General features: G+C 33.9%; 1 protein-coding gene across 8 annotated transcripts in view; it reads right to left on the bottom strand.

Annotated features, from left to right (window-relative positions):
- Positions 1-20584, bottom strand: part of EPHA5 (EPH receptor A5) — a 313487-nt gene that overhangs the window by 157742 nt on the left and 135161 nt on the right. For 4 of the 8 annotated variants that reach the window (XM_007193544.2, XM_057547286.1, XM_057547285.1 and 1 more), the window contains exons 4-5: positions 16674-16829; positions 12362-12697 (exon numbers count right to left, since the gene is read on the bottom strand). The exons of 1 other annotated variant lie outside the window; for it this stretch is intronic. In XM_007193544.2, the coding sequence (XP_007193606.1) occupies positions 12362-12697; positions 16674-16829 (492 nt within the window). Of the gene's footprint in view, positions 1-6; positions 61-2992; positions 3075-12361; positions 12698-16673; positions 16830-20584 lie in introns of those variants that run through there. 3 more of the 8 variants (XR_009008432.1, XR_009008431.1, XM_057547289.1) reach the window with 3 other exon arrangements.

The raw sequence follows: 20584 nt of genomic DNA, 5'->3' as shown, positions 1-20584 counted from the left end.
TATAGGGTTCCGTACTATCCAAGGTTTCAGGCATCCACTGGGGGTCTTGGAATGTATCCCCTGCAGATAAGGGGAGAATACTGTAAACCACTAAACTGCTACCACCATTCCCATTACTACCAATAATAACTTAAAAACACTACTAATTTACTCTCTACAAAGGTTTTTTCTGAAATAGAACTATTTCTTTCTATATCTATAGTGTATCAAGGGTTAATTAAGTATAAGTAATAACAAGTAAAGTCTTATTAATATGAGTAGACTGTTGATGACAGAAATTATAACTTGAAAGGTTAGTAATTTATAGGATAATGAAAGTTTTCATCTTCAAATGTCATTTACTGTTTTATTAGGGAAAAATAAAGATTGTTTAAAAAATAGATAGACACCCTCTAAATTCATATACTTTAAATACACAGATGTAATTAAAGCAGAGAAACTGCACTGTTTGGAATAATACTGTATTTGTATTTGGTTCTCTACCACAAGCCTAAGGGAAATCATTGCTCGAATTGTAGTTTAAGCATCGGTTTGCAATACAGGTCATATCCTCAGGCCTTTTAGGCTTGAAGGTTCAATAATATAGGCTCTCTTTTCTTACTAATGGAAGAAAATTTGTAAAAAGTGAGATCAAAAAGCCAGCACTGCAAGCATATTTTGTTTAATGGAAAACATTTCACATCTTCAAACACATTCTTCAAGCTAGATGCTTGTTTTGACAAAGAAGATATTGGTGTTTGTGTGCCAAGCTACAAATAGGTAATTTGCTCTGACTGAATTCCAATAATGTATTAAATGGGCTGTCAAATATTAATAAAATTAGATAAATAGAATAAATTAAAATTATCCCAATAGTCAAATAATCTCAAGATATTTTTTGTCACTTCATTTTGTGTTAATATATCATTCAATAATAGGTCATTATCAGCAAAGATTGATTACTCTGGTATTGATGTTCACCAAACAAGGCATGACTATTGAAATAGATGTAAGGGCAGTTACAAAATGGTGTATCATCTATTTTTAATAAACGCAACTGTATATCCTAAGTGGATTTGAATAATTGCCTCTACAGACATGTATGTGTGATAAAGGAAGAAAAATACAGAGAAAAACAATGCGAAGTCAACAAGTCAATCCATATCGTCATCCAAAGATAATGAATTTGATGCTATTGCTGCTGATCTTAATACTCAAACTGTCATTAGTTCTCTTCTAACTGTTTTATTTTATTAGACTTTATTCTTCAATTCGTTAATTCTTTAGCAGGAAAATAAAAATTTCTAAGGTTGGAGTAGGATGGAGTATGCCTTCAACTATTTTTGTATCTTTCAGAATGCTCAGTAGCATATGATGAATGCAGGAGGTGCTGAATAAACACTTGATGTTTAAATGAATGGCAGTCAATTTCAGGAAAATCACATGAACAAATCATTTTGACATGCTGTACAAAAAACGTTTCAGTATTCTAAGTAAACTTCGTTTAGAACCTAATAGAGGACTCATGGATATGCTTGATTTAAACATGATTTCACATCTGTATTATGCTACATCTAAAGAGCACACTAAGAAGCTTTACATGATGCCAGGTCACTGGGAATGCTTTCAGAACTTTGTTCTCAAGGACTAGAGAGCAACAACACTTCAGAGTGAGGTTTTAAACAACTTGATATTCTATGCATATCAATTTACAATAGGCATCTTTACACAAATAAGTTCACAGCATACATGCCAGTGAGATGAATGATTGAACAGTTCAAATGCTGAGTGAGCTGCTCTGATTCTGAACTGAACCACATGATGGTTCACACTTGAAATGGACTTTTGACCATGTTTCTGTTAAATAGGGAGTGAGTTTGCAACCAGAATTACACAGAAGAGCAGAGTTTAAAACTAGCTTCCAGGTGAGCAGGAGGCAGAATAGAGTACCCACATTAGAAAGAAAGAAAATAGTATTAACAAAATCATTGCTGGCGTAAAAACAGAAATCAGCAGGTATTTTGTAAAGAGCTTTCGAGAAAAGCAACATCAAGCAAACCTGATTAAGCCTTGTCACCATTTCCCTAGAGAGGAGGGACAGGAAACAAATATCATAACCTCCCGCAACTGTAATTTTTCTCAAAATGTGGGCTAAACACACCCTGCAGCAGAATCACTGACGTGTGTGTGTGTGTGTGTGTGTGTGTGTGTTAAAATATGCAGATTCTCGGGCCCTCCCTTGGATATAATGAACCATAAATGCAGAGTGTGCAGTGCATGAGTAAGTAACTCATAAACACACTATAGATTGAAAACACTATGCATTGTTCTTAAATAGCACAGTAATCATTATACAAAATTCCTCTCTGGAATGAGTTCAGTCAGTTGCAGTGAATCCTTTTGTCAAGATTAGAGTGTCTAAAGAAACAGATATTAAGAAAGTAGGAAGGCCAGCTAAACAGTAGACCTTAAATAATAATGTCTTATTTCAGAGTTCCAGAAAACCTAAACCTATGAATTACAATTAGGGCTCTGTGTCTGGATCCTGAATTTAAAAGAGAGGGGGTGGGGAGAGGCACTCAACAGAAATAAGAAAACAAAACCTTAGCATGTAATTATCTGAAGCATTCCAAAAAATTTAGAAACACGTTACACATCACACAAGTAACTGAAATTGTAACATTAATTCAAATAATAGAGAAACAATTGAACTCATTATTTTAGGTAATATTTTAAGAAGCACAGGTTCCAGGCATTATTGTGATCCCCAGGGGAAGATTCCAGAAAAATAGATAAGAAAGCAAATAGTTGTACTGCCTGTGCTCCAGGTTACCTTAGAGAGGCAAGCCCAAACTGGAGAGCAGAGCAAACTTTCTTATGGAAGCAGCGATTTAAGCAGATCTGAAGACTGAGCTATCTAGGACAATGATGTAAGAAATAGGCTTCAGGCAGAGGAAACAGCAATATTTACTAGTGATTCAGAGCACAGTAGCTCTAGAGTAAGAATTTTGTGGTTTAGATTCCTATTCCCTCACTTACTAGATTTGTGACCTTGGGCAAATCACTTCAGATCTTTAAACTTCAGTTTCTTCATCCTAAAAATGGGAATAATAATAATATTATGTCATGAAGATGTTGCTAGAATCAAATAAGAAAATGCAAATAAAGTTCTTCGCATAGCAATGTGCACACACTAAGTGCTGAAACATGCTAGCCATCGTAGTCTCTGTTATTGGTACCACAGTAGGTAGAAAGGAAAAAAAAGAAGTAACAGAAGTCCCTGAAGTCTCTTTTAGAAACCAGAGAAGTCTCTAGAAAGATTCTTGTCAGTGAACCAGACAAGTATTTTGAGGATTTCTAAAAATATTCCACCCCATCTGCTAATCTTTATTAAATACACTAGAGATGAATTATGGAGAAATTCATCAGATTAGTGTCTCATTTTTGAACTATGTTTTCAAAACAGCAAATAGGCATAGGAAAAGCTCAGAACTTGTGCCTCACTTAAGCCAAGTTTTGATGTGGATGGGCAGCTTCAATTGGCAAAATTAAAAGATTTTTTGTTGGTAGTATGAGGCCAATGTACAGATATTCATGATATGTAATTAAACAAAACATTTGTCTCTAGATAGTTTTCTTTAGAAACTTCAATAATTGACAAATTAATATTTGTCCATAAGCAAAAATGATGTAGCTAACAAAATTTGTATTTTTCCAAATACATTTTGATGAAAATGAAAATTATGACTATTTTCTATATACAAAGTATTTTCCCCCTTTTCGCTCTTACTTTGATGCTGTTATTCTCTTGTTTCTTTATGTTATTGCTGTGGATATTTTATTGAATTGAAAAACTTCAATGCCAATATAAAACTCAGTGTTTTAAGAAATCATTGAAGATAGAGTCACCATTGGAAAATGAAATCTCATAGTTTACGCATCCAAACTTGAAGCAGTTGCTTTTGTTACCTGATCTCTGATTCTATATATTATTTTTCACTTTTGAATTTTTTTCTTTTTATTTTACTTCACCAATGGGTTTGTCTATATAATACTCATAAAGTCTAAAAAGGTATTTATCTCATAATTTCTTCTATGAACTCACACTATTTGGAATACTACTGAAAAGTTTCTTAAATACTACTATAGTAACATTTATCAATACCTTATTATGTGCTAAGCATTACTCTGTTTTATAGATATTAACTCATTTAATTCTCACAACCATCCAATGTTATAGATACTATTTTTTTTTTTTTTCCATTTTACAAGTGGATAAACTGAGATTCTGGAATGTTTAAGTAACTTACCATGTCACATAGCTAGTAAGTGGCAGAGACAGTATGGAAACAGAAAGTCCGGCTCCACAGTCTAGATCTTTAACCAACACACTAATTTGCTGCTCTGTGTAACAGATTAAATGCACACACACACACGCACACAGTTTCTACTCTGTGTATTATATTTTGAAGACAATGAAATTATATTAGGTACACTGTGTAGGGAAATTGGAAAAGAAATGAAAATGTGATCTACTAGTTTTACTGAGTTTTTTTCCTTTTTTATAAAATAAAATTTGGATATACTGAATGAAAATCACTATATTAGGGCTTTAAATTGAATAAAGAATGCCCACAGATTGGGTAGTCAAAGGATCTGGGTCTCTGTCCCTGGGTGAATTAGTGTGTAAAGTGCAGTGGACGTAAGACAGTTATAAGCAGCACATTAGATGGTCAAAAGCAATATAAGTGGATCTATAAAATATTTTGATTGTGGTGAAAAATTTAGTAGTCAGAATGAGATATTTAACATAACGATTACCTGAAATTAAAAACACATGCATCCAACGCTAAATAAACTTTTAATAAGAATACTTATGAATAGAAATAAATAATCCATGAAAAGGCTGCTGTTTAGGAAAATGGATTTGGGATAAAAACAGTACATAAGAAAATATATAAACCAGGTGAGAACCTTGCATAGCTCAAAGATGGCAATGTGCCATGAGTTAAGGCATATTATTAACTCAACTCACATCATCTGAAATACAAAGAAAATACAGAATGAAGGAAAGAAAGAACAAAGGAAAGAAAGAATGAAGAAAGGAAAGAAAGAAGGAAGGAAGAGGGGAAGGGAGGAAGAAAAAGAGAAAGATAGGATGAACAAACCTTAATTACTTGAAAAAACAGATTTTTTCAAAATAATGAAGATAACTTGCTTAACAATTATATGTAGAAATTTTCATTCAAATTCGAACAAATTCATTGGATATCATAGTTTGAATATGGTGGCAAATCTGAAGATTTTTCAGTAGCTTCAAGTTTGAGATTCCGAAATAGCAATGCTACCAATGGCAGCAGCAACTGCAATAAAGTAAAGTGCCTGCCATTTATTGCTTGACAGCTGCAGTGGCAATGTTTCGCTTCATCAGGCCAGATCTGTGGTAGACTATTGGGCATTTCTCCTGAAACTTGCCTCTAATCTTTGAATCTATTTTTCTCAATGATTGTATAAGCCACTTAATACCTTTTATTAAAGGGCTTTTCTGTTTAAACCAGAGTAAATTTTGTTTGCAACTAAGAAAATAGACATTAAAACCAAAAAATGTTCCCCAAAGAGAAGTGTCGCAGGCAACAGTCTTTTAAAGGAATGGGGATTTGGACCAGTGGTTTGACTGGTTGAATTTCAGTGTAGCAAGAACCTATGTAGTTTTAAAGGATGGTAATCTAACAACACGGGGCATATGTCTTATCACCTCTGGTCACCTCAAATAAAGTGATTCTTGAGGATAATATTTTTGGTGACCAAATTCCATCTGTTTTAGTACCATAAAAGCATGAGAAATATAAGAAATATAGGAAGGATAGCCTGTATCTAACTGCACTGCAGAATTTAAAGAAACAAAATTAGCTTCTCAAAGTTTAAATTATCTGCTCAAGTCATATTGAGATGATCAGAGAGTCTCCATAGCTCATGTCCTCTTAACAGTGAAAAGGATGACAGAACTGCACATCAGAAACCAAGTATTATCCCACAGAATTCCTGAACTGCTAAAATGATTGACTTTATTGCCTTGTCTCATGAGAAAATGAGGCCACTGACTGGCAAAAAAGAGTGAAACCCTGAGCATTGGAATGTGGATATGTAGGAGAATACAGATGACTCAAAATATTCTCAACTTCTAAATCTTACTGAGTCTCTCTTGCTACCATTAAGCGGTTCCACACCTGACCGAAGAAGCTGTTCCTTCATGTCTTCAATACCTTATCTAAGATCATTAACTGATAGAAGGAAGTACTTGTCTTCCTGCTCAAACTTATTACTCCATCTGAACTCAAGATCCCAACATCCTCTTGGGAGCCAACTACCTGGTCAATACTGGAGACAAGAAGTTCCTTGAATATGAGTCTCACAAGATTCTATAACTTAAATCTGCAAAAGCATAGGGAATATGTGTGAAAATGGATTCTATGTGTTCCTTACAGAGAAGTGAGAAACAATTTCATTCAAGCTGGTATAAATGCATGATTAGAGATTCTGGATCCAATGTGGTTCTCCAGGTAGCTATCACAAGTGCTAAATGCTTCTTCAATTAGTTGACCAAAATCTGGACTGAAAGGTGGGCTAAGTTTTTAAATAAAGTTCAGATACTGGGAATTCCTTGTTTTAATGTAGAAGAAGGGATTAAATGATCTACTGAAATAGGAATGTTAAAGTGGATTTATTTTCCAAAACCTATGAAACTATCCACTAATTACATCTTCAGAAAGGACCCAGAAGACAATTTCATTACCATAATGATGAGAAATAAATTGATGAGGACAGTGCCACCTTTATAAATAAAATCTCTAAAATTTCTGTTCTCTATACTTGAGAACACAGAGGTTGAAGATGCAGTGAAATGATTTCCTAATTTCTTTAGGGTTCAGGTATGGCAGAGGCCAAGTAGTAGCACTTTACCACTAGAAGGAAAGTGGGCACAGATTTCATAATAGGCAGCAGATGTGAATGGAAAAAGTCTAGTATGATGGCATTTAGTGACTGAAATAATGGGCCATTTGATCTGTACCACTAATGATATGAAGGTCTGAGAAATACAAATCAACATTTAGTGACCTAGTTAGTCATGGTCTCTCAAGAATTCCTAGACCTGATTTAGTTCACTTACCCTATAACCCCTAAATAAGAAGAGAAAGTTGACTGTCCTTAAGAAGGACTCTGCAATAGTAACATACGTTAATATTATACATTTTCCTTTTCAGTTTATCTGAAAGGAATCTCTGGCCATTTCTAGATAAGTGGGAGGGGGGGTGTTACCGCCCAGATTATAAAATGTAGATTTCTGGATCTAAATTTAGATTTACAAAATAGGGTATAGTATATAGATTTCACAAATTATAGAAAACTGCCTCTGAGCTAACACTAATCCATGTGAATCCGGAATACCACTAAGAAACCCTGATCTGAGTGGAGGCTATGATGGTAATGTGATGAATGAGATTTTGTCCTGAGCCCATATTACAACTGGCACATTCAATTCTTTGATTATTTCACCAGGTTACTGGTGTATATTTGGAAGATTTTCTCTTCAACTGGAAGAAATCTCTCTTTGTCTCTGAGGCTCATGCAGTAAAAGCTGTAAAACTGTAGTAATGACCAAACTAAAGCATCTCCCTCCTGCCAAAAGAGTAAACACACACCTTTAGTGGATCCATAGGGGAATGCAGCAATTAGTGTCACCATAAAAAAATAAAAGAATAAAGAGTGGGGATTACCAACATGCCGATTTAAATTACTTGTTTAATCTGTAAAGACAAACTAATCTTGGCAAACAACAATACATTTAATCAAGTGGTGATTACAAATACAGTCAATAAGTTCTCTCCACTGAAGAAAATCAACAAAGACCCTCAGAATGATTATAGTAATAATCTAGCAAGTGACAATGAACATTTTTTTTAACATCTCAATCAATAGAGACCAACAGAAAACGTTTGTTGCCCTCTTCTCAGGAACAACTATGTACTTTTACCATCTCAATTCAGCATTCTCTTAAATTTCCAACTCTACAGCATAATTTAGTCTCAGGAACCCTGATCATCTCCACATCCTGTGAGACATCATGCTGGACAACTACATGAATGGCATCAAATTGAAAGTACCTGATGAAATGGGATTATCATGTCCCCCAGACACCTTTGGAAGAACCAAGAAATAAAACCCTTCAAAATACAGTAATCACATTTCTTAGTGATATTTCTGATAGTCTGGGACAGGTTGGGACATTCCCTCCAAAGTGTTTGTTGCACTTTGCAACTCATATCATGTTAATCAAGTGCTCTGAGGAAAAAATACAAGAGTCTAAGACTATTTCAAAAACAATTAAAATTTGGTCTATTTCAGCTCAGAATTAAGATTCTGTACCTTTGCAAATTAAAGTGTTAATACTTTTGGTTTTTCAGTTAGAATGAGCTTATTCCTTCTAGGGATAAAATATACATTTGCATATATTAAAAGAGCTTTATGATTTAATTCTTGATAAAGTATGCCTAGTGCAAAATTATTTTAAAGTAAAAAATTTTTAAATATGTTTATAGAAGAGCATCATAAATGCACACTCTTTTGTGAGCAGATAATGAAACATTTAAAGTAACTGCTTTCAATGGGATTTTTAATTTTCATACTATGTTGATAAATCACCCTCCATCTATCCATCTATCTAGCAGATATATACTTTCAGACGCCCTAAAATAATAAAACAGAAGAACAACAGGAGTGAACAACAGAAGCATTGCCATGTAAATAATCTAAATGCTTTTTTCTATAAAGAAAAATTACTAAATGTACATCAATTTTTTAAAACAATGCACTGCATAGAAAGGCAAAATCACTAGAAAACTGGAGGAGCTCAATGAATTTTATTCCTTTTCTAAGTTTGAGTTTAATAAAGCACGGTTTTTATATCCATTATTTTATCCACTTTGCAATTTGACTATTAGAGTTCTTTATGTGATTAACGTATTCACATTTCCGTGAGATGTTATGGAAAAACCCGAATGAATCTTTTGGCCAACGCAGTATTTTCCTATCATTTTCCCCTTCTCACACTGTTCTTTTAACTTTTTTTCTTTTTTAATACATCTTTATTGGAGTATAATTGCTTCACAGTACTGTGTTAGTTTCTCTTGTACAACAAAGTGAATCAGCCATATGCATACATATATCCCCATATCCCCTCCCTCTTAAGCCTCCCTCCCACCCTCCCTATCCCACCCCTCTATGTCGTCGCAAAGCATCGAGCTGATCTCCCTGTGCTATACTGCTGCTTCCCACTAGCTATCTATTTTACATTTGGTAGTGTATATATATTTCGATGCTACTCTCACTTTGCCCCAGCTTCCCCCTCCCCCCACCCTGTGTCCTCAAGTCCATTTGTAAATTACTTTTTTTTCCTCAATTTCCCCCTTCATATGTGTTTATATTTCTTGACCATGATAATCCCCACAATAACTCTGCAATTCTTTCCTTGTCAACCTAAGTACTTATGCTGCATTTTACGAGGCCCATAAATTCCAACTAAGTATAGTATTTAGCTTTTCTTAAAACTTCATCTTTTGACTTGACTATTAAATTACATGCAAAAAAAGTATCATTTGAATTCTGGCAACTTGCAAAAGCAAGATGCTAGACTCCATAATGATTTAATAGCTGGAAAAATGTCTTAAATGCTGTATAAACATCCATAAATTAATCATTTAATCACTATCCTCAGCACGAAATCATTATTTCCTTTTATAGACTGAGCCAGGGTTACCTAATCAGTTTCAGTTTCTAGCTTGATGCAAGATTCTCATCTTGAAAAAATTACTATTTTTTTTTTCTTCTTGTACTTGTTGAATATAATTTTGAATCTGGACAGTTCATATATCACATTCATGTCACAAACATAAATCAATCAGAAAATGACAAAAAATTATAAAGTTGAGACAAATCAATTAAGAAACAAATGCATTTCTCAAAAAACACTCCTTAGAGGAGAGTAAAACTAATGTTGGAATCTGCTGAAAGAAGTTTTATATAAAAACCGCATATGGTACAGATAACTTTCTTCAATTTAATGCTGAAGAAAAATTCAGACATTAAAACCAACTACTACAGCCCACTTTCTATAATGATGGTACTTGATAAATGTCCAGCATAGTGGCATTGAATCTAAGAGCTTTTAGGAGCTAGTCGAAGTTAATAATTTTTGTGGAAATTGAGACTTAGTTGGTCTGAAATGTCAGATACTGAGAAAATCTCCCTTCTTATTTTGATTTTTTTGGGGGTAGTTTTGTAGTGATTTTACACTATGTGTACTCTGAGAACCTGGGGAAAAGAAGCAGCAACCAAAAGTTTCTGCTCTGAATACAAATGTTTGTTTTACATGATAGCCATGCCTTGAACAGCTGGATGAAAATTATTCTTTCTTGATATTTAAGGTTTTTAAAGTTGAAAAAAACAAAAAACACACTTTGCAGTCCTAACAGGCGAGCAAGTCAAAGACAACTAGAGCAAATATTTATTAATAACATCATTTAAAAAATAAATGGTCATTCTTACATCTAGTTCATCAGAGAAATATCTTTCAAAGAAAGTTATGCAAGCTTAGAAAATGTCCTCCCAAAGGGATACAACTCTTAATGATTGTTCAATATGCTTTCAATATGTTAATGGAAGATTCACACGTAGAACCAAGTAAGCTTGAAAGATGTTGCATATGAAGCCTGACATCAAATGTTTAATGCCAGTATTTTTCTGATGTGGGAAGGCAGTTCACATTCACAGAGCACTTGTGGCATTCAGACACTGCGATGGAAAGTCAACATACACTAGTATTGCCGGAAGCTGAGTCTATACTGAAGGAAAACCTAATTTTCACTATTTTTATCTAGCTCTTTTTAGCACTTTTATTAGTTCAACCTTAGGTTAGGGAGTAAATGGAGAAAATATAAAGGATTCACTGAGGACAGTGGTGTATACGTGTACCGTGTATTTTCTCATGGAATAAAAAAATGCTATTGGCATGTATTCAACATGGATGAGAACATCTAGAGTGCTTAGAATGATTCTTAGTGAATTACACAAATACCTGTATATTATCTGGGCCACTTTTGAAAGTTTTCTTCAGTTTTATCAGTCAAAAATAACTATGAACTCAATGGCATGTGTTTTCTTTTTCTTATTCTCAAGAGATAACCACTTCATTTACCTGACACATCCAATAATTCACATTATTTTGGCCAAAACTTGATTACCAACAGCATTCTCTTGTCAACCAGATCATTCCACCACCTACAAACTTATACTAACATTATATGAATTAAGTCTGATTCGATTCAGTCAAACACATCCTATTGCATTGTGAGCTCTACCGGCAAAGATGTCCTCACCCACCAAAGCCCACCTGAGGTAATTATGAGGTAACAAGCTTATGCCCTTGGACTGAGAGTTTTGGCCAAAAAATAGAAGGAAAGTTACATCTAATGCCTCTTCCCGCCCATGTACTTGTTGTTGACAAAAACAAGTTATAAGTTACTCATAGGCTTTGAATGACTCCTGCCACATAATGAGTTATTAATTCAGCCATAGTTTATCTTTGGTTTTTATTTTAACAGAAAATAATTCTTCTATATTGTTTTCTTAAAATTAAATATTTGAGGGGAAAATTTAGGGGAATTAGTAGTTCAAGCAGAACTATTTTCCCTACTCTATAATAATTACTCCCTAATATTTCCAAGATCTTCATATAGAATATAGATGTGTCTTCACATGTATGGTGGTTGTACAATGGTTCATAGTTATTTTAATTTTGATAAGTGGATTTATCAAAAAATTATCTCATGCATTTTTATTATAATAATAATAGAAATAATAAGAAAACCCTATTTCAATCTGCAAAGAAAATTCAGATGTGGTGCCAAACAAACAAACCAACCTGCCAGATTACCTGCTAAATTAATGAATTAAACAAAAACACCTAAAGTAAACAAAACAACAAAAATGTAGATCTGAGCTGTAATTATTGCACTGTGTAAAATTATGAGATAAAAAATTTTGCCACAAATGGATTTGAGCCAGAAATGTATTTTTGAATGAAAAAAATTCAATTAAAGCCTATCTTTTTTTTTTTTCTGTCCATGGATGTGTCTGCTAAGAAAGCCTTAGCTTTTATTTGCTTAAAGCTAAGATAAAGCATTTCAAGATGTATTTTACTTTAAGTCTTAACCCTCTGGATAATGGGAAGTCATCTCTCATGTCTCAGGCAACTTAGCCCTGAGCTGTGGAGATGACTGACAGTGCTTGGCCTAAGGTACATGATTTGGTTAGACATCACACTTACCTGCTTGATTTGTGGTTACATTTACAGACACATACTGCCGGGCTCCTGGGCTCAAGTCGGACACTCCATTCACTGCCTCAATCTCAAAGGTATAGTTTGTGTGAGCAAGCAGATCCACCATCATGACAGAGGTGTTTTTCAGGCCGATTTGCTGGGGGAGGTACCTGACATGACCGCCACACTCGTCACACACACCTGCATGTGAGTTGCACTTCTTGCATGCAATATAATATGACACATCTGTCCTTCCACCAGTGTCAGCAGGAGGAATCCATTCCAGAAAGACACTAGTTTCATTAACATTTGAGATGGCATTCCGAGGAGCTGAGGGGGGTCCTGGTTTGCAAAGTAAAGTGAAAAAAACAAATTTTGAGATGATAAAATTAGGCATTGTTTACTACACAAATCTCTGGTCTGAAGGAAAAAAATGGATTTGCAATCAATCTGTTAAGCAGGGAGAATGCAAGAGTCATCAATTTGTAATAATCTTTGAAAACTCTTGTTATACCTTTGTAGAAACAATAGTGGGGTTGGTATACTATAGAAATGACTTATCTTGGCAAAGTTGCAAATTCAAATAAAGATGTTTTGCTTAGTGTATATGTAAAGAATTATGGGGTAAAAATATGTATGCAAAAAATGTTAGATAAAATTATGTATTCAAATAGTGGCAAGTTCTTTGGCAAGTCCAAGGAAAAATTCTCCTTGGGGATTGAACAGATTACTTCCTCAATGATACTCATCCCTGAAACCTAGGAAGTAAACATGAAGGATTTACTAAGCAATGAGCACAGGTAGAAATAGGATTTATTAGTGTGGCTCTTGAGTACAAATTCCACAAAAAGTAGAAAAAGTAGCCTTAGTTTATCTCCAAATAAATTGCATAGCTACTGATAAACCACCAACAGAATTTGGAACCTCCCTCATATGTCAAGAAAGAACTAGAATTTAAGTAGTTGATCAACATTGCAATCTGTAATAAAATTCTACTTACTTTGATATTGTTTTAATATTGTGGCTCTGCAAAATTGTGAATTTTACTTAATTGGAAATCTAAAATTTATTTTAAAAATAACTCTCAAAAACACAATAAGAGGAAGAATGAACATGTTCTGACCTTGAAAGATCAGCAGAATAAATTTATATATAAATAACAAATAATACTCATGTGTATATTACTTTATTTCTGAAATAATAGTTAGCAGACTAAAGAGAATTAAACTTGTTTACATATCAATTGTAACAAATGTATTACTCTGGTGGGGGACGTTGATAATGAGACAAGCTATGAATGTGCACGGACAGGGATACATGTGAAATCTCTACACCTTCGTCTTAATTTTGTTGTGAACCTAAAACTGCTCTAAAAAATAAAGTCTTTAAAAGAATTCATTGCATAATGTCTGACTCTATAGTAGATTTTTAGATACTCAGAGTTACAACTTCAGTCAGCTGTTAATATTATATGATCAGATGTTCTCAAAGAGAAAATACATTTATATTTGTTTCAGACATAGTAAAGATTTCCCAACAGGGAATAAAATAGACTGTGATGGTAGCTGAATGGTTCATAAGCATAAATTAAGCTACTTAGGATGACATAGCTTAGTTATCTTAATATGTGCTGTCTGTTCTAAATATAGAAATTAATGTTAATTTCTACCTAACATTTATTAAGCCATGACTGCTGAGGACTAAATTTAAAAGTAATAAGAAAGCTACCTAGTATTTATAAAATGTCACTTAAAATTAAAGAACTCCATAACGTAAAAGCTGCCAGTTTTGACAAAACAATCTCCACTTTAGCTATATTTGTGGTTGAACCCTGTGCATTTTTCCATACAACCTCACACACTTCGATATAAAACAGTCACTTTTAAGTTGAAACAAATACTTAAGATGGAAATACAAGTGGTTTTTTTTTTCTATTCCCTCTACCTTATTTATTGAATAGTGGAAGGTTATGGAGAAAATGTAATTTGAGATCAAAATGTTACAGGTCTACTTGTGAGAAAAAGGTAAAATATACTTGAAATTTGTCTACTTCAAAAAGATATCAAACTTCTGAGGGTTTTTTTCTACCAACTGAAATACACCCCTCAGTTACCACCTTTCCTCTAAATCTGTAAAAACTGCATCAGAGTCTGACTCTTTTTCTTGACTCTTCTACTAACAGCCCCTCAGCATGTGGGTGGGGGCACATATGCCTCTCAAAGTCAAAATAAAACTCATATTCAAGGGAAGCCCTAAAGTAGAGGTAACCAGTGGAGACTGAGACTGACATGCACCTAAAAATAATGTAATGAAATTTCACTGTCCTGCTAATAGATGTGATGCATGAACCAAAGTAGAGCTGTGAGAAGTACCCTCAATTTGAACAGATTCATTAGAATCTGAATTTTGTTTGATTTTCTTTTCCTACAGGTCTATAACATTTTGTTGTCCAGAGTACCAGAAAAAACATTAAAAGTAGTTGAAACCGTAAATTTAATAGCAAAGAACCAAAGAGACATCAATCAAGCCATCTCATCTGTTCAAGGGTATCATCATATGAAGAATTTGTGTTATTATGAATGCAACTAAGAAAAGAACACACACACTCACAGATTATATATTAGAAAGATCTTCTACAGGACTCCCAATAGTCTTTTTTGAGAAATGCATACAAATTAGTGTTCTTTTGAGACACAGTATTAGAAATTCATGCACCTGGAGACAGAGAAAATATAAAGCCTCAGGTCCTAAAAGAAAGCTAAGCAGTCCTTGCTACCAGAGCAGGGCTTTCCACCATTCCCAAACCTAGTAAATTTACAGAAAGGGAGGCTCACATTTGCGCTGAGAAAGATAAAGGTCACGGATGGACTACTTAAAGAAAGAATTCTTACAAAATTAATAAAATTTAAATAAGTCAAGATATGGTTTTCTCTCCCTAATTTACCAAACTACAGTCTAGCCAACACTCCCCCCTACTATTTGGGCTTTCTTTTGCTCTGAATAATTGAAGCAATTTCCACTGAAACCAAGATGCATCACACTCAATCACTGTTTATATCTCCTCAATTCAAATGTATCCTCTTAAAAAATGTATATAATGATGTCATTTACTTATTTGAAGAGGATTGTTTATAATTAGTAATCATCTAACCCATAAAATTATCAGAATGTGATAAAGAATGATCTTTAGCAATATAGAGTTAATTAATATCAATGAATTGAGAAATTATGAAAATATGTTTCACTGACACGATGAAATTGATACTGAAATTCAGATAAAATTTCAGTTTGTGATTATTTAAGTAAAGAAATTGTATGTCTTTATATATGATACCCATGAATACTAAATTTCAAAAAAATGTGTCTTCATCTTTGAAAGCACCTACAACTTACTGGGATCTAAAAGTGTAAAACATGGGACGTCATGGAAACTGAATGTTATGGGGAGATGGGATTCACTGTTCTTCCCTTCAATTTCCTGTTTTTGTTTGATCTGTTATAGAGACTATGGTAGAAAAACTAAAGAAGTATTGTCATGAAGCAAACAAACACATAAATTTGTTTCCTTCCCAGAAATATGTGGAACACTAGAAAAACAACAACACCCAAACATTGATAGATGTGGATGTACCCACTGCAACTGTTGGAATTAAATGTTTAATATTCATCTATTCATTATAAGATTACCTGATCATATAATTAATAACAGTTAAGGACACTCACTGTTAATAAACACAACAACTACTTGAAAATCCTAGTTGACAACTGATTTTATATTTGACTCTTAAATTTGATTTGCCAACCCCCAGTTCTCCATGTTTGTGTAGCGTTTCCTGTCTTCTTTTATAAATGACCTTCTCATTGGTCTTTGCAGCTTAGTGGGGCAGGTGAAAAGGAGAAGGTAGAAGTGCCATGTACTGCACGTTTTTGTGATCAGAAAGCTGCCTTGGAAGAAGAAGAAGAGGAAGAAAAATAAAAAAGGTTTACCAGAAACAGGGGAATGGATTTGTCAAAGTCATGTCTGGCTATCATGAACACTAAAATAAATCACAAAATAAAAGGAAAAATTCCATATTTGTGGCTCAGATGTTGAATTTGAAATGAGGGAAAATGGATGCTTCTCACAGTAAGTGATAAAACAGACTCAAATTTCTCAATGGTTACTCAAGAAGGTTGAAATCTGGTGAAATACTATATTGGAAGATTAAACATTATGCCTGTTTTAGGGGAAATGGTAAGAGAATGTAACAGGCTCCATCATGCTCTTTCTTCAAACTGGTGAAAGTTAGCATCACCAAATGTCCATGGGTTTCCTTACTTGTGCATGCCATTGTGGGTGGATCAGACTCCCTCCTGAAATAATCCTTTTCACAGACACAAGAGGTTGAAGCTTCCTCATGGGTATAACTGTGAGGTGGACATTTGCTGCAGCTCTGGCTGTGAGGTGAGGCTTTGAAGAACCCAGGTCTGCACACTGTCAAAAGAAATAAGAGACTAAGCTTTTCCCTGGAACAGATGCAGTGTTTGTTTTGTGAATAATGTCATTATTTTGACTAGTATACACAGATTACATATAACACCATCTTTTCATTATTTTCAAAAATTTTTCATCTGTTTCTGAATCATAAATAACAGGCTATTCATTCAGATAATTAAATATTTATTTTAAGTATTTAAATTAAACATGCTTGGAATAGATATATTTTTAATGATTTTTATGCTACAGGAGCTTATAAGAAATTATATTATAAAAGGTAAATACTCATATGTATTTAAAACTGAAGAAGTGCTTTGAGTATAATTTTCAATTATGCTATTATTAATACAACTTATGTTGAAGAAATACAAAATTTCCACTATGCTCAGAGAATGGCATGGTACACAGTAGTTACTTAAAATTTTGTTGTTGAATTAATAAATAAACCAATTAGTAGGTGCTAAAACCTTCACAAAATTCTGTTAGAATGGAGAGAATGCATGATTGAGCTGGTATATCATTCACATTATTATTAATTCACATTATTATTATTATTATGTTGATTCCAGGAGGAGTCTGATTTTAGGCATTTGTTTTACATTTTACTCCATTTTAGAACTTTTTGTTGAGATTCTTACTGATTCAACATGCATCTATTCTAATATCAGTCATGTTTATACTATAAAAATTATGATGCTCTACAAAGGGGAAAAATTGTGCCTTATTCAATTTTCCATTCACAGTACTTATCACAGTGTTTGACCACAGAAGGTGTTCATGTACTGTTATGTAATGCACACATGAGTAAATGGCATGGCACGAAAAATGTAACTGAACTACTTAGAATCACATGAAGAAAATGTTCTCCGATATTTTTCTTCAGTTGGTGGTCAGGTAAGTAAATGCTAACTTTATTAGTTAGCATTACTATTAGTAAATGCTAATAAAGTAAGTCTCTTTATTCTGTAGATTCCCTAGACTTTTGTATCTTTCTTTCTTCTTAATGGGTAATAAAGCCAAACTTCAATATTCCAATTGCCCATTATGGACAAAGTGAAGACCATCAAACTGATGGTTTGATTACTTTTTAGAGCTTAGTTAACATAAAGCTAATCAACCATCTATGTTTTTTCATATTTTGAAAACTCACTATATATACTTAAGAGCATTTATTCAAGTATCAATGAACATTTGCTAAGCTTAATGGTAAACTTGTATTTCAAAGGAATTTTTTGATAGACATAATGAATTGGGGCCAATTTTCATGTGCTATAAATGATCTGGGGTTTTAGTAATCCATGCTAAGGCTTTCTGCCATCCCCATGAATAATCAGGAATTGACAAAAATGAGAAGGTACTTTTTCAGTAGATCTAATTATAGCTATAGTAAAGCCTTAATGCTCTTATAAGTTCAGAGCGAATGTGCACGTATTTGAAAGATAAGAAGAGCTTTTTGATAATATTAGGGACATTCTTGTAGTTAAATGATTAGGAGAAGATTTAAAATATTATTTTTCTTATAATAGGATTGCTGTAGCAACCAGTACCATTCTTAGCTAAGTTACCCAATTTTTCTTCTTTTATCCTTTTTAGTAAAACCATTCTCACTTCAAACATGATTTGCTCTCAAAGACATGAACTGTCCGTCTACATATTCTGCATATTTGGAACTCATTTATCACTCATGAAACAAGTCATTTCTTTTTAATGAGCGCCTTTTAATTTAAAAACTTTATATGATATCACATATTACACTATTTTTCAACCCTCCATGGGAACTTTGGGAATAGGAAACAATATATATGTAAGTAAAAAGTAGATGTGTATCTTTCTGTTCAGTAGTTGAACAAAATGCTTTCAGCAGGTGGTGGACCAGAAAGTTTCCTTGCTACTGGGTTATGAAGGTAAAAAAGATAGACATGGCCCTGCCTTTATGAGTCTTAAAGGTACTGTAGGAATAATTATAAATATGATTATTCTAGGAAAGAGAAAGAGCTTGGGAGTGAATATGGACACTTAATTTAGACTGAGATGTCAAAGAAGACTTCCCTCAGGAAGCAGAGCCTCTGCTGAGACGTAAAAGATTAGGAAAATTATCCAATTTGAGGAGGAGTACTGCAGTGCCTTAGAGGGTAAAGTCTTTTCAAAGGACCAAAAGAGGAGGAGGACCAATAGGGATATGAAAAACACTAAAATATTGATCAGGGAGATAGTAGGAATAAAGAGGCAGAGATGACATTAGGGAAGAGGATACCAGGTCAGAAACACCTTATTGTTTCTATTATTTGGGACTTTTATTTAACGGGTAAAAACAGGTCATTACAATGTTTTAAGCATGGAAATAATAAGATCAAAGTAGTGTTTAAGAGATCATTTCACTGTAACACGTGCAATGGATTGGAAAGGAACATGGTTGAGGGCATTTGGCCTTTCTGTTTCTGTTGCATTGGTCCAAAAATGGACAAGAGTGGATCCAATGGTGATAGATAAGAGTAGGTAAATTCAGGAGATGAATATGAGGTAAAATCAGCAAGATTTCATGATACATTTAATTGATCAGATGCATGAGTGATAAATCTTAAGAATGACTCTAAGGTGCTTGGCTTAAACTGCACTGGCAATACTGGTACCATTTTCTCAGAGAACACTAGATCTGAAATGTATTGGGGGAAGATAATGATTACGTTTAAAGCATTATTTAATTTGAGGTGGCTAAGGAAATCCAAATAGAGGTATAGAGAGGAAAACTGTAGGGTTTAATGTTGTCCAAGAAAAATATCACAAAACCATAATTATCCATTGCCTTCAAATCATGGCCCTAAATCCAAGTGAGACATGCAATGCTGCTACACAATCTTAGTGTTATTTTCTTAGTTAACTTCAGTTCCCACTATTGAAAGGATTATTTTGTAGCTTTTCCTCTTTCTTCTAAGTCCTTACAAGCTCTGTTCCCTTGTGACTCTCATGGTATATTTGTGTGTGCGCGCTGAGAAAATAGAAGTCATCAGAGAGGAACTTTCTTATTTTCCTACCACCAAATCTCCAAACCTATATGCACCTTTCTTCCTGTTAAAATGGAAATGTCTTTGCTCTTATCAAATAAAAATTTATTTGAATTAGGAACTGTAACTCTCTGAGAGTAATCTTCCAAGTGTCTACTATCCCTTTTACATACTCAGCGGCACTCTCAGTCAATCTCTCTGTCTCTGTCTCTGTCTCTGTCTCTGTCTCTCCCCCTCGCTCCCTCTCTCTCTCCCCCTTTCCCTCCCTCCTGTAGTCATTAACAGGAGCCTGATACAATTTCCAGAACTCATCAATGGAAACAAAGTGAAGCAAAACAAAACACATAACAACAACAAAACTATCAATCTCGCATGACCCCATTTCTCCCCATGGGAAAAGCTACCAAACAGTTTGGTTTCCATGCAGAACATAATTTCTTAAATTATTTTTCCATACATGCATATCCACCTCCTCATTTTAAGTCACATGTTGACACACTCCACCCCACTGTCACTGCTTTTATTAAGAATGTAAATGTAAAACTTGTTGCCATACTTCTCCACAGCATTTGATCATGTCTTCTTCTTGGAAACTCCAGTTAATTTTTCTACAAAATGCTAGCATAGCCTACAAGTTTCCACACAATATTTAAGAAACCCTTTAAATGTGACCTCCTTCTGCACTCACTATCTCCATTCACACTAACCTACTTGCAATTTCCAGCACTTGAGAAACTCCTTTATCTGCCT

Source organism: Balaenoptera acutorostrata, chromosome 5 (assembly GCF_949987535.1).
Source record: "Balaenoptera acutorostrata chromosome 5, mBalAcu1.1, whole genome shotgun sequence".
In the NCBI taxonomy this organism is placed as follows: domain Eukaryota; kingdom Metazoa; phylum Chordata; class Mammalia; order Artiodactyla; family Balaenopteridae; genus Balaenoptera; species Balaenoptera acutorostrata.
The sequence above is the reverse complement of the archived record's forward strand: the minus strand, read 5'-3'. Positions and strand labels throughout refer to the sequence as shown.